The following is an 11,922-nucleotide window of genomic DNA, read 5'->3' as shown; positions in this document are numbered from 1 at the left end:
TTGGGTTACAAATTGACAATTAAAAGTCCAAGTTGTAACATTTATAAGGAAATAAATTCGATTATTAAAATCTTTTTTTTTTTTTTAAAAAATAATGGCGTTTATTGAGGATTTACAATCTGTACATAATATACAATAAGTAAATATGATAAGGTATAATAAATAATATAAAACAATGGCTTTGAGTAACGTGTAAGGAGGCTCGCAATCGAGTCACCCTTTTACAATGAAATTAAATTTTTATGAGTTATATAAATGTATTTTATTGGTTAAGAAGATCTGTGCACCAGTTACGTTTGAGATGTCTTGTGGGGTTGTCAGGAAGAGTTTTTGAGGCCAATTGAGAGATGAGGTGGTTGGGGTTCATATGGAGTTTCCCATGAAACCTTTTGTAGAAATTGGTGGCTGTATCATGGATGGTTTTGATTTGAAGGTCATCACAAAGTAATTTGTTCGTTACGTACCAGGGAGCTTTAGCAATGATACGGAGACAGATTGATTGAAAAGCTTGAATCGTTTGAGTATTGGATTTTTTGGCTGGGCCCCAGAGTATGATGCCATATGCCCAGATGGGACGGAGGAGACATTTGTATATAATAATTTTGTTTTGGATATTGATGTTGGATCTTAGTAAGGGCCTGAGTAAGTGAAATCTCCTGTTTAACATTTTTCGTTTGTCCATGAAATGAGGACCCCAGGTAAGTCTTCTGTCCAGTATGAGACCGAGATATTTAACTTGGGTACAGTGCGGAATAGTAGTTGTTCAAAGAGATCGGTTGGCAGTCTCGGGGTCTTAGAGAAAAGGTAATATGTTGATTTGGTTTCGTTGATTTTGATCCCCCATTTGTTGAACCAAGACATAAGGGTGTTTAGGTGGGCTTGGATTTGTTGACTGGCAACGGCAGGGTCTGCATTTGAGGCAAGTATGGCTGTGTCGTCTGCGTAAGTTCCGATGAGAGTGAACTGATTAACTGGGATATCCGCAGTGTAGAAAATATATAGAAATGGGGAAATATCGCTGCCTTGAGGTACGCCTGCTAAAACACTATGTTGGGTTGAAAGTTTGGCGTTGATTCTGACTTTGAACGATCTGTTTTCAAGGTACGATTTTAGGAGTAGATAGTAAGGGGCTGGGAATATTTTTTTGAGTTTGAACAGTAATCGTTGGTGCCAAACGGTGTTGAAAGCCTTCGCAACGTCTAGAAAAACTCCCGAACAGTATTTTTTTGTTTTAAGTGCCGAGGAGATGAAATCTGTTACGCGGTGTTATTAAAATCTATTTTATTTTTAAAATTGAATAGTAATTCTATGAATTAGTGAATCATTAGTAAAATTATTTATAAATATAAATATAAATATAGAAAAAACATTACAACAAATATTATTCAGTACACAATAAGTATTCTTAATCAATATTTGTGTTTGTGCTTTCGTGAAGTTTGTGACAATGGTGTTGGAGGTGTCCGTACATGATGCCGATGAGGTGATCGTGAATGTGATCTTTTGTGTCGATAGTTAAGCCTTTCATTGCGTTCACGGTCCCTTCTTCTTGAACGAGGAGAATCAATTGGTGATATTTTTGTTTTTTTATTATTACTTTGTGGTGAATTTGGTCTTTTTTTTGAAGGAGGACTTAAACTATCACTTCTGGAAAAATACAAGGTATACTTAAAGTATAGAAAATAGAATAAACAATTCGTTAAAAAATTTACCTTATGCTATGAGATGACCATTTACTATAGGCAGGACTATTTGAAGGACTCCTAGATCGTTTCTTTTTCTTACCATCACAATAGTCTTCATCAGGGCTTAATCTTTTATTGATTTTGTGTTTATTTTTTTTTTCATTTTCCAATTTCAATTCCTTTTCCTAAAAAAAAAACATCATTCTAGTTATCCTAACATTAAAATGATATATATTGGGACTGGGACTTATTCCATTCAACATTTTCAAGGTAAAATATGATATAAATAATATACATTTTTACAGTTTTTTTGCAAAAATACAAGTAAAATAGTTATGTCAGATTATACCATATAGCTACAGCGTTTCATGCGGGTCAAACAGCCCATAGTAAGCTCGTACCATTGCATGACTTAATTACCACAAATATAAAATATGTAAGAAGTAAATTATAAAAATATACTAACTAAAATGGTTAATCAGTTACTCTATCAGACCAGAAAACATCCATTTATACTAATATACTGTTAAAATAAAACAAATTACCAGAAATTGATAAACTTACCGGAGACTTTTGTACTTTTTTAAGTAGCTTGCGTCTATAATGTTCCACTTGTTGATATATATTCCATCCACCTTTTAATACTCTTTTGCCAGATTCTAATTCATCTTGATATAGCATAACTTTTACTTCTACTTCTCTTAATTTAGCTCTTCGATCATCAGCATTTTCTCTAAAAGTAAAATATAAAAAATACATACAATTCTTTGATATACCTCCAAAAAACAGGTTAAGATTTGACTGTGCACCAAAGAATTAAAAACAAAAAAATATACAATAATTTTAGTACTAAATGTTTCCACATTTTTCATAGATGTGAAAATTCACATCCATTTTTTATAAATATGAGATTTTTGCAACTCATATATTATTAAAGTTGAGGTAGTTTTTTTTTTTGCTTTCTCTTCAATTGGGTACCAAGTTGGGATTAAATATAATTGAATAATCAATGTTTTAGTATACAGTTTATTGTATATTATTTATATATATATATATATACATACAGCTGTATGTTAATAAAAAAATTGATTTATTACTAATTTTAATAAGAAGGTGGGCTAATTTTTAATATTTGTATAACTATATTATAAAAGCATAATATATAATATCACACATAAAATATATGTACATAATTTCTGTTATAATTAATGTAACTATATTTATAACAAAATTGTTTTAAACAAAAAAATGTTATAATTGTTTGTAACCCAACAAAAATATAATGGACCTATGTTATGTAAGTGGAGTGTACAGTTAACAATCTCTGATCACAATAATCTATAATAGGTACTAATTATTTTAAAATACCTTGTTTCATTTAAGTCATCTGGCAAATCTTGATTGGCAGACTCACTATTATGACTTTTATTTTCTCTTTCCAACATCTCCCATTTACTAGTGGTCATTGCTTGTTCTTCAGCTTCGTGAGGGTCTACAGTTTCCCATTTAGATGGAACAAATGCAGCTGCTTTGATATTTTTTCCTACTGCCACTTCTGTTAATGGCACACCTCCAATATCATCATCTAATACTATACAAAATTGATATTTTTTGTTTATAAAATATTTTGTAATTAACCAAATATAATAATGAAAAACCTAACAGTTAGTAAAATATGACATTAAATCAGTGCTCAAATTGGGTAGAGGAGCTCAATCTAACAATTTTAAAAACTGCAATCCAAGGGCGCTATTATTCAACACAGACCATACAAAAAATAGTAGGGGTACGCAAAAAAAAAATAAAAACAGTAGGGGAGCTCTGTCCCCTGCACACCCCCTCCCCCCAATTCGAGCACTGCTTTAAATATTATCTTTGAAATGCGTTTATTTTCAAAATCTTCCTTGATGTCTATCTCTGGTTTATTAACGAAAAAATCATTAATTTTTTGTTAGATCCTTGCATTTGTTATATAAATATTAAATTTTGCTCATCGTTACATTTATTTAAAATTTGATTTTTTAATGTTGTAATCATTGACCAAACTTGCATATAGTTTAAAGTGATTTAGTTTGACAAAAAACTGAGAACGGTGTACATACAGAAAATATATCTAAAAGTTATATATATATAAATAGTTTTGACATTTGACCATTTAATCAAATAAAATGTTACATGCTTATTTGTAACCATGCGTCTATTGTATTACTTACAGCTATATTTATGTTAAATCTAATAGACAACTTACATGGTATACCATCAATGTCTGTATCCCTCGTAGGTGTGTCATCATATGCGTGTTTTAACAATGTAGCACCGTCTAAAGGTATACCATCTAAATCCTCATTATCTAGATTTTCAGGATCTGATAAAGGTGCCCCATCTATATTTTCAGACTCATCAATAGATTTTGAATTAGTATTATATTGCAATTCTTCACGAGAATCAGTTAGTTCTTGAGGTATCTAGAAATTTGAAATAATAATATATTATGGTCACAACTAACATATATAAAGACTTGCATAATTTATTGAAAGCCCAAGAAAAGTATTTTGGCATCTAAACAAGAATTCTTTTGGATAAATATCCCAGTCTTCCCAAGCACGGAAAATCTGCATTATACGATGTTTAAAACCATTGGCTTGACTTTGAGAATCTAAACTCTTATAAGTCTTAAGTGCTTCTTCCATTATAGGAATCAATCTTGTTTCAAATCTATTGTAAAAGTAATGTAATTTATACTTTAAAATATATGAAAAAAAAAAAACTTTACCCTCTTCTAAATTGTGTTGCATTTATAACCTTTAAACTACAATTATGTAGAACATCTGATATCAAATAAAGCCGTGCAATCTAAATTAAAAAGAATATTTATTTAAATAATATACTTTATATGATATTATAACTTAATAATTTAATATTTTTACTTTTTTATGTAATGCAGTTGTAGCATTAGATAATGATTCTTGAATGCAATCACATATTTCTTCTACAGCATCACTATGTTCTACACAAAATACCATGACTTCAGCTACTTTTAATCGCTCGGGAGTTATATTTCTAATGAGATCTTCAAATCGCTCCCTTTGAGATACGCTTAAAGTCCCCTTAGTCCTTGTTATCAAATCTTCCTCAGGAATGAGTTCTTCTGGCATGCCAACAGTATATGGATTCATTGGTGGTGGTCTCCAAATTGATCCATTCATAAACATGCGAAACTCATCAATGCGCCAATCTTTAGTAGAATCACCTTGTAATATAGAAAATAGCTTCCATCTGTAGTATATATGAGTTGGTGAACAATTGTCAAACAAAAATCTGATAACAATAAAATAAAGCAGTATTAAGTAATATATATATATAAAAAAAAAATAAAATAAAATAAAAAAAATATATAAAATTATTTTCATAATAAAAATAATCAAATTAAAATACTCACTGAAACATTGGATTATTCAATTCTTTATTCATTATCATAGCTTCAAATAATGGTCCTTCCCGTATTACAAATTCAATCATGTGATGTATGAGCATAAGCAAATTTCTGAAAAATTTTTTTTTAAATATTAATAAAATAAATAAATGTTGTTTATATATTTTTTCTTTTTTAGTCTTTCACTTTGCTGATGTCAGTCTGGACATTGATAACATTGGGATAATCTTCAGATAATTTGTAAATCTTTCTTATACCTTAAGATTATTAATTAATTTACATCAGAGAAATGAAAATGTTACCTTTCTGTGGGTATAACCACTTTAATGATAGTCTGCGGTAAAATCTGTCAGAAAAAAGCAAATTGGTTTAAAACAAAGTTGTTGATGTATTATTTAGGTAAATTAAAATAAATTATTTAATAAATACATGTTTTATTTATATATTAATTGTTATCTATTTTCAATAATAGTACATTTTAATCACAATATCTCAATCCAACAACATTACATATTAATTAATTTTTGCCTGCCAGCTGCAATGTTGCATATTTGGACCGTATTTAAGAAAGTGGGATCGAGTAAGTTATATAAGAAAAATAATAAAATCTTTTAAAAAGTAAAATACCTTTTCAACTGGTTGGCCTCTATCAAAATATCCTGCATCTTGTCGTGGACGTCCATGATTCTACAGTAAAAAAGTTAAGAATACTTTTTAATTTTTAGTGTTTTATTTTAATTACAATCAGGGTTGGCTCAAGTAAAAATAGTGAACTAAGCAAAATTAAATTTTTCCGACCCTAACAATATAATATTATCAGTATTTTGAAAATGCCACCCTCTTAAAGTGCTACCCTAGGTATGGGCCTATATCGCCTACCCTTCGAGCTGGGCCTGATTACAACTTTACAATACATATACAAATTAATTCACCAAGCATGCTTACATGTTTTTTCTTCAATAACAGTTATTCAAAATATGGTTTTTGGAAATTTTAAATATACTTTAAGATTATATTTTAAAATTCACAACATTTTTTGTACAACTTAAGATATGTCCTATGGTGATACAAACGTCTGTTTTGTAAATGAAACCTGCCTTCTTTCTACTATAAATTATTTGTTTTTATTAAATATATATTATTTACTTCGAAAAATTTTGACATATCAAAATCAAAATTCAAAACGATTAGTTTTTGAATTATTTAACTTTGTGTCTTTAGAATAATAGGTCCATGGTGAGATGGGTTTGGATTTTGGATGATATGGGGCTATGGTGATTTGAATTTTTAACGTTTAAGTAATTAATAATCTATCAATATTTATAATTTGTAAATATGGTCCGAGACCCGAGTATTAATGCTAGATCCAATATAAAATCTATTTTTATAATATGTAAAACCATTTTTATTCTTAGTTATTTTTACTTCGAATTAGGTAGGTACATTTTCAAAAAAATAATCTCAACAGTGAAAAATTGGTTCTCATTTGAAAAACAGAAATTTGTATCGTTACATGACACACCTTAAGTAGTGTAAAAAATCACAAGAATTTTAAAATAAGGTCTTAAGAGTATATTTATAGATTCCAAATTTAAAATTGGAATTAATTAATTATTAAAGGAAAAAATGGAGGTAAGCATACTTAGTGATTCACCTAGTATGAGGATATTTTTTAAAATATCAACACTTAATATAACACCTAATATTAAACACCTAATAATAATTCCTTATTGCAAATAAAAAAGTTTTTAGTTTAATAAGCAGTTTTGTTTATTGTATTCAGTGCTATAAATACATTTTTTTTAAATTTGAAATAAAAATATTCATCCAATTTTTAATTCAGTTTAACATTTAATATAGATATTTAATTTACAAAACGCTAATGTTACCTTTTTTTCTTTTTGTGACAAAATAGGCTGAGCATTGAAAGGTAACCCAGAAAGAGGAGGAGGCAATGTTGTAGCTAATAAAGCTGGCGGAATAAAAATAGGGTGAGGTGGTATGGGTACACTTTTACCCCAACCCATTTTCATCTCATACGACATAACATCTTTTCCTGAAAATTGTAAAATATTTATAATAAATATGTATAATAATTAAAAATAACCTCATACCATTTAAATTCATTAATGCTCTTTCCCCATCTTTACGACTCATATAAGCTACAAAACCACAGTTACGCCCTCTTGCCTTTTCTTCATCAGACCTAGGCCACATTATTTTAATACTTGCCAAAGGACCATATTTTCCAAAAACTTCCTTTAACTGAGCTTCAGTAATCTATAAATAATAAATATATAATAATAACATTTAGTTAGATTTATAATTAAATATATTATATACATTACTTTAGGGTTAAGGTTTCCTAAGTATAGATTTGTAGTATTTGGATCGCCTGAATCAAATGAACCTTTAATTTCATCAGGTTCAACCATAATTAAATCTAAACATATATTTTTAAATATTATTTAATCCTTAACATATTTAGATATATTATGTACTACTCTTAATTTCAGGATCTTCAATTGTTTTTTGTAGAACTCCTTTGAATTTATGTCTTTCTTCTCTTTCTTCCTGAATGCTAATAATTCCCAAAAAAAAAGAATTAATTGTTTGTTAAAAATGTATATGGTTATTCAGAATATGAATACAAAAATATAATAATGATGTGTTTTATAGTTACATTTTTAGTTCTTCTTTGAATAATTCTAGATTACTTTTTTTCTTTTCACCTTCTTTTTTTTTCTTCGTAAGCATTCTATCACTTTTACGTTCACCCATAAAACGAGAAAGATCATCCGCTTTATCTGAGTCAGTATTTCCCCTGGCTTGAGGCTTGTATAATTTACCTTTTTCTCGAGTATCCTCCTCTAATATGTGATAAAAGTAATTAGTATCTGTCAGCTAAAGTTCAATATGTATTAAATCTTACGTCTCTTTCCAGCATCATATGTACCAGCTTTAACCCAAACTTTACTAGTTTTTTTTCCTTCATTTTGAAAAGTTTCTACAAACTCTTCAAAGACCTACAACATTAAATTATACTAAAATTATCCCTTTTTTTAACTGAAAATTCAAGTATCTAAATATTATCATTGAATTAGGTATTAATTACTTGAGCAGCAGCATATTCTTCTTCCTTTTTTTTTTGTTCATTTAATTCTTTTTTTGATGGTTGAGTTTTTCCCATTGCTCCTATAGAAAATGCTTTGAGCTTTTGTTCTGCTATGTACTATACAAAAATATAGAAGTCTATATATTTTTTTAAGTTAATTGGGAAGCAGAATAGGAATTAATTTATTGGATATTTTATAAAATTGTTATTACTTCCCTGGCAGACATATACTTACCAGCGTTCGCTGAGGAAAGTCTGCCAGGTCGCGGGGGATTAGACCTGATGCCGTTTATGTTTAACTACATTTTCATGTCAGTTAACGATGGGGGCCAGAGCAGAAGTAATGCTAACGCGATTCCTCCCCCGTCCCTCGATTAACTCGAAAAAAAAATTGTTATTACTTATGATAGCCAAAATATATTATCTAACTTGTTCCCAGCTTTAAACTAAAATTGTACATGAACAAATGTTTCATTAACATTTCAATACTTTTATTATAAATTGTATACTTCATCAATTGCCATCTAGTATAAATAGATAAATAGATAAAAAAAAATATCAGATTGATTTTATATAATACTGAACATTTTAAAATGTGGACAGAGTATTCACACATTTTATACCGTCTACATCACTTAATAATTAATATACCTATATTTCTTAAAATGCATTATCAAATTATATTTTGCATTTCTTCAATTTGTAATTTTAGGTATAATTATTTATCTAATAATTTTAGACCTAATATTCAATAATAACATTTTTTAATTGTATACAAATGAAGTCTTGTACATTATTAATCGCAATATCTATGATCTAGGTACGCGTTAGTTTAATATAGAATATTTTGCTTTGCTTGTGATGTATCCAGGTACCCTAATTGTTTTTAAGGCTATGAGAGTTATTTGTATTAGACATAATTGAAATGAATTATTAGGCCTTCAATTGAGAATAACTTTTCTCAAGATAGTTTATGAGTCTAGTAACTTCATAATATAAGATAAGATAGAAAATGTTGGTTATTTGCTCTCAGTATGCTTAATTCAAAATCTGGGAAAGATTTTAGTAACAACTATATTATACACATAGTAGAAAAAAATTTAAACAATAATAGACTATGTACAAAAAATGTGTACCACCTAATTTGTTGAAAAAATTATAAATGCAAATAACTGTGAATTGTTATTTTTTTTAAACTTTTATTTTGTTATCATAGTATACGAGTTGTATATTACTTTTATTTAATGGTCAAATTGATATTTTAATTAAATGTTCTTGTTTATTATCTTAAATAGGTTAAACAAAACTAGTATCATTATTCACTACAGAATACAGATTTTATCTTACCTTTTTAAATTGTCCTGAATCAGCCATGATTAAATATTTAAATTATTTAAATCACCGTGTCTACACGCCAGACATTGGACAGTTGTTCTTTATAGTATAATATTATGATCTAACAGATCTTAGCGGCCGACCATGACGAAATAACTAACGACGAGGATGACTCCCGCCCTATTCTGCGTCGGCTGAACGAAATTCAGATTGTTGTGATTGTACCTTGTTAGTTGTTACTTCGTCATGCGCCCGCCCGACCATGGCCGGTGAGATAAGGACTGCCGGAAAATAAAATGAATACAACACCGAAATTAATAAATCGGTACCACATCATAGATTAAACATACAAAGATAGCCAACGGCTGCGTAGAATTTGCATAGTAGATAATTTAATACAAGAATATAATATTATCTACCGGGTAAAAAACATGGTTCGGTTGAGTCCCGGTACTCTGGTACAATCACAGATTATATGAAAATTTTCATATGATCTGTGGTACAATCATGCTATGATAGTATGCAGAAAACGTCTATAGCAGCGCCATCTATTGTCACCAACAACATGGTTTCCAAATTCTACATAGCCGTTGGCTATCTATGTGTGTTTAATCTATGACTACATTAACAGGTTATAATAGTACAGGAGCTTAATTTCCCGCCTTTTTTATGCTTCGTAAAATATATTATAATAAATTATTATACGTCATTTAATAATGATAGGTCAATAATAAGTTTGTGTTTATAAGTTGTTTAATTTGTAAATTTTGAATAAAGAAAAAAAATTCTCGCACATTTTACCATAACCACAATTAGAATTATATGGTTGATTTATTAACCTTTTAGATAATTTTTATTTATATTTTATTGAAGTAATAATGTCAATTAATGTGTTAGATAATAATAGGTACATGACCTTTATTTAATACTACATATTACAATTATATAACCTAAACATTTTTTTATTAGGTAATTTATTGGGTACCTAATCAACTTGAAAATTGGCAAGACACGGGACAGGCAAATTTTAAGAGAAAGGCGTTTCCAAAGCAGGAGAACGGCTGGATACGCGTATACCCTGCACAAACAGTCACTGAAATTTATACCACGGTCGTCGGTTCCTTACAAATTATAAACTTTTGGTTACATCTCATAATCATATTATAACTTCATCCACGCTTAACGCTTAAAATCAATAAAATCAAATCGTTTCTTTCATGAAATATATTGTTGTCGTATATAGTTATAGTCTGGTTGTTGAATGCAGAGGCGTGACAAAAAATAGTATGTGTGGCTCGTGCGGGAAGGCAATTTCAGTATTTGGTGAAATGCGGCCCGCGACTGAAATTATAGCTCACTTCCCGCCCTCGCCACACAATATACTATTTAAAACAGTGTAAAATCCAAGTGAATATTGTGTTTTTTTTAATTGTTTTTTTTTGTCTGTTCTAAACGATGTTTTAAACAAAACAAATTGTTTGAGTCTTAAGCTGTTTCATACAGTTTTAAATATACTGTTTAAGACTTACACAACTTGTTTAAAACATCGTTTTGAAAAGAAAAAAACAGTTTAAAACAAAAACTATACCGTTTTTTGTATCAGAAATATACAGGTTATTGCATAATGCATATCGAATCGGATTTTTATCATCAGAAACAAAATGGTTGTGTAAAGGTATATCACAGATATAAATTTTTCTTATCATCAAAAAATACGCTGACAATAGCTAACAAATTCTAAATCCCACGCATATATACTTGATTATTATTGGCTCCCTTTACGCTTCCATTTTTATTTTTCTCATCAAATATTTGATTGACAAGGGGTATATATGCAATAACCTTGTATATTTCAACCATGATCAGAACATCATAAATAATATCTTCTGAGCAGACTTTGAGAGGTAAATATTGAAAATTCCTAGTCATTTTCTAAATAATAATCAGGAAAAAAAATTTGATTACCAGCTTACGACAAAATCAATATTGGTTTTTTGGTGTAGGGAAGTCAAAAACAAATAACCGTTAATACCTACTTGAAAAGTATCGCTAATTTTGTTTATGCTTTTTTACTATTTATTAAACATATAAATATAAAAGGTATAATAACAATTGTTATATTATGTATTTTCCTTTACATTATATATTCATATGTCAATATTTTCAGTTGATAAAAAAGTTGGAAAATTTGATACAAAGTTGCTCATATGTTATTCATTATATAAAATTTTAAAAATGTCGATAATACATATAATCACGATATTTTTTTATAAACGTTTAAAAATATAATTTTTACGCATAATAGTTTAAAAGCATTTAAAGTTTTTTCAAATTTTTTTGACATTATTGACATT

At 28.7% G+C, this 11,922-nt stretch overlaps 1 protein-coding gene across 3 annotated transcripts; it reads right to left on the bottom strand.

The window, feature by feature from the left end:
• Positions 1 to 1,264: 1,264 nt before the first annotated feature.
• LOC132950397 (U2 snRNP-associated SURP motif-containing protein-like) lies at positions 1,265 to 10,024 on the bottom strand. Of its 3 annotated transcripts, XM_061021833.1 has the most exons (20): positions 9,581 to 10,024; positions 8,469 to 8,679; positions 8,234 to 8,350; positions 8,051 to 8,144; positions 7,802 to 7,988; positions 7,620 to 7,699; positions 7,467 to 7,561; positions 7,233 to 7,398; positions 7,008 to 7,174; positions 5,746 to 5,805; positions 5,421 to 5,464; positions 5,125 to 5,229; positions 4,613 to 5,003; positions 4,459 to 4,538; positions 4,208 to 4,400; positions 3,934 to 4,150; positions 3,054 to 3,276; positions 2,250 to 2,418; positions 1,713 to 1,870; positions 1,265 to 1,647 (listed from the first exon to the last, which is right to left on the bottom strand). In XM_061021833.1, the coding sequence occupies exons 3-20, from the start codon at positions 8,306 to 8,308 to the stop codon at positions 1,410 to 1,412; spliced, it is 2,742 nt and encodes a 913-aa protein (XP_060877816.1). In that variant the 5' UTR covers positions 8,309 to 8,350; positions 8,469 to 8,679; positions 9,581 to 10,024; the 3' UTR covers positions 1,265 to 1,409. The 3 variants fall into 3 exon arrangements, with proteins under 3 accessions (XP_060877816.1, XP_060877814.1, XP_060877815.1); XM_061021831.1 differs by lacking the exon at positions 8,469 to 8,679; XM_061021832.1 differs by lacking the exon at positions 8,469 to 8,679 and having other exon boundaries at positions 7,623 to 7,699.
• Between the last annotated feature and the right edge of the window lie 1,898 nt (positions 10,025 to 11,922).

This window comes from Metopolophium dirhodum, chromosome 8 (assembly GCF_019925205.1).
Source record: "Metopolophium dirhodum isolate CAU chromosome 8, ASM1992520v1, whole genome shotgun sequence".
Lineage (NCBI taxonomy): Eukaryota > Metazoa > Arthropoda > Insecta > Hemiptera > Aphididae > Metopolophium > Metopolophium dirhodum.
Note: the sequence above shows the minus strand (reverse complement) of the source record. Positions and strands in the feature narration are given on the sequence as shown.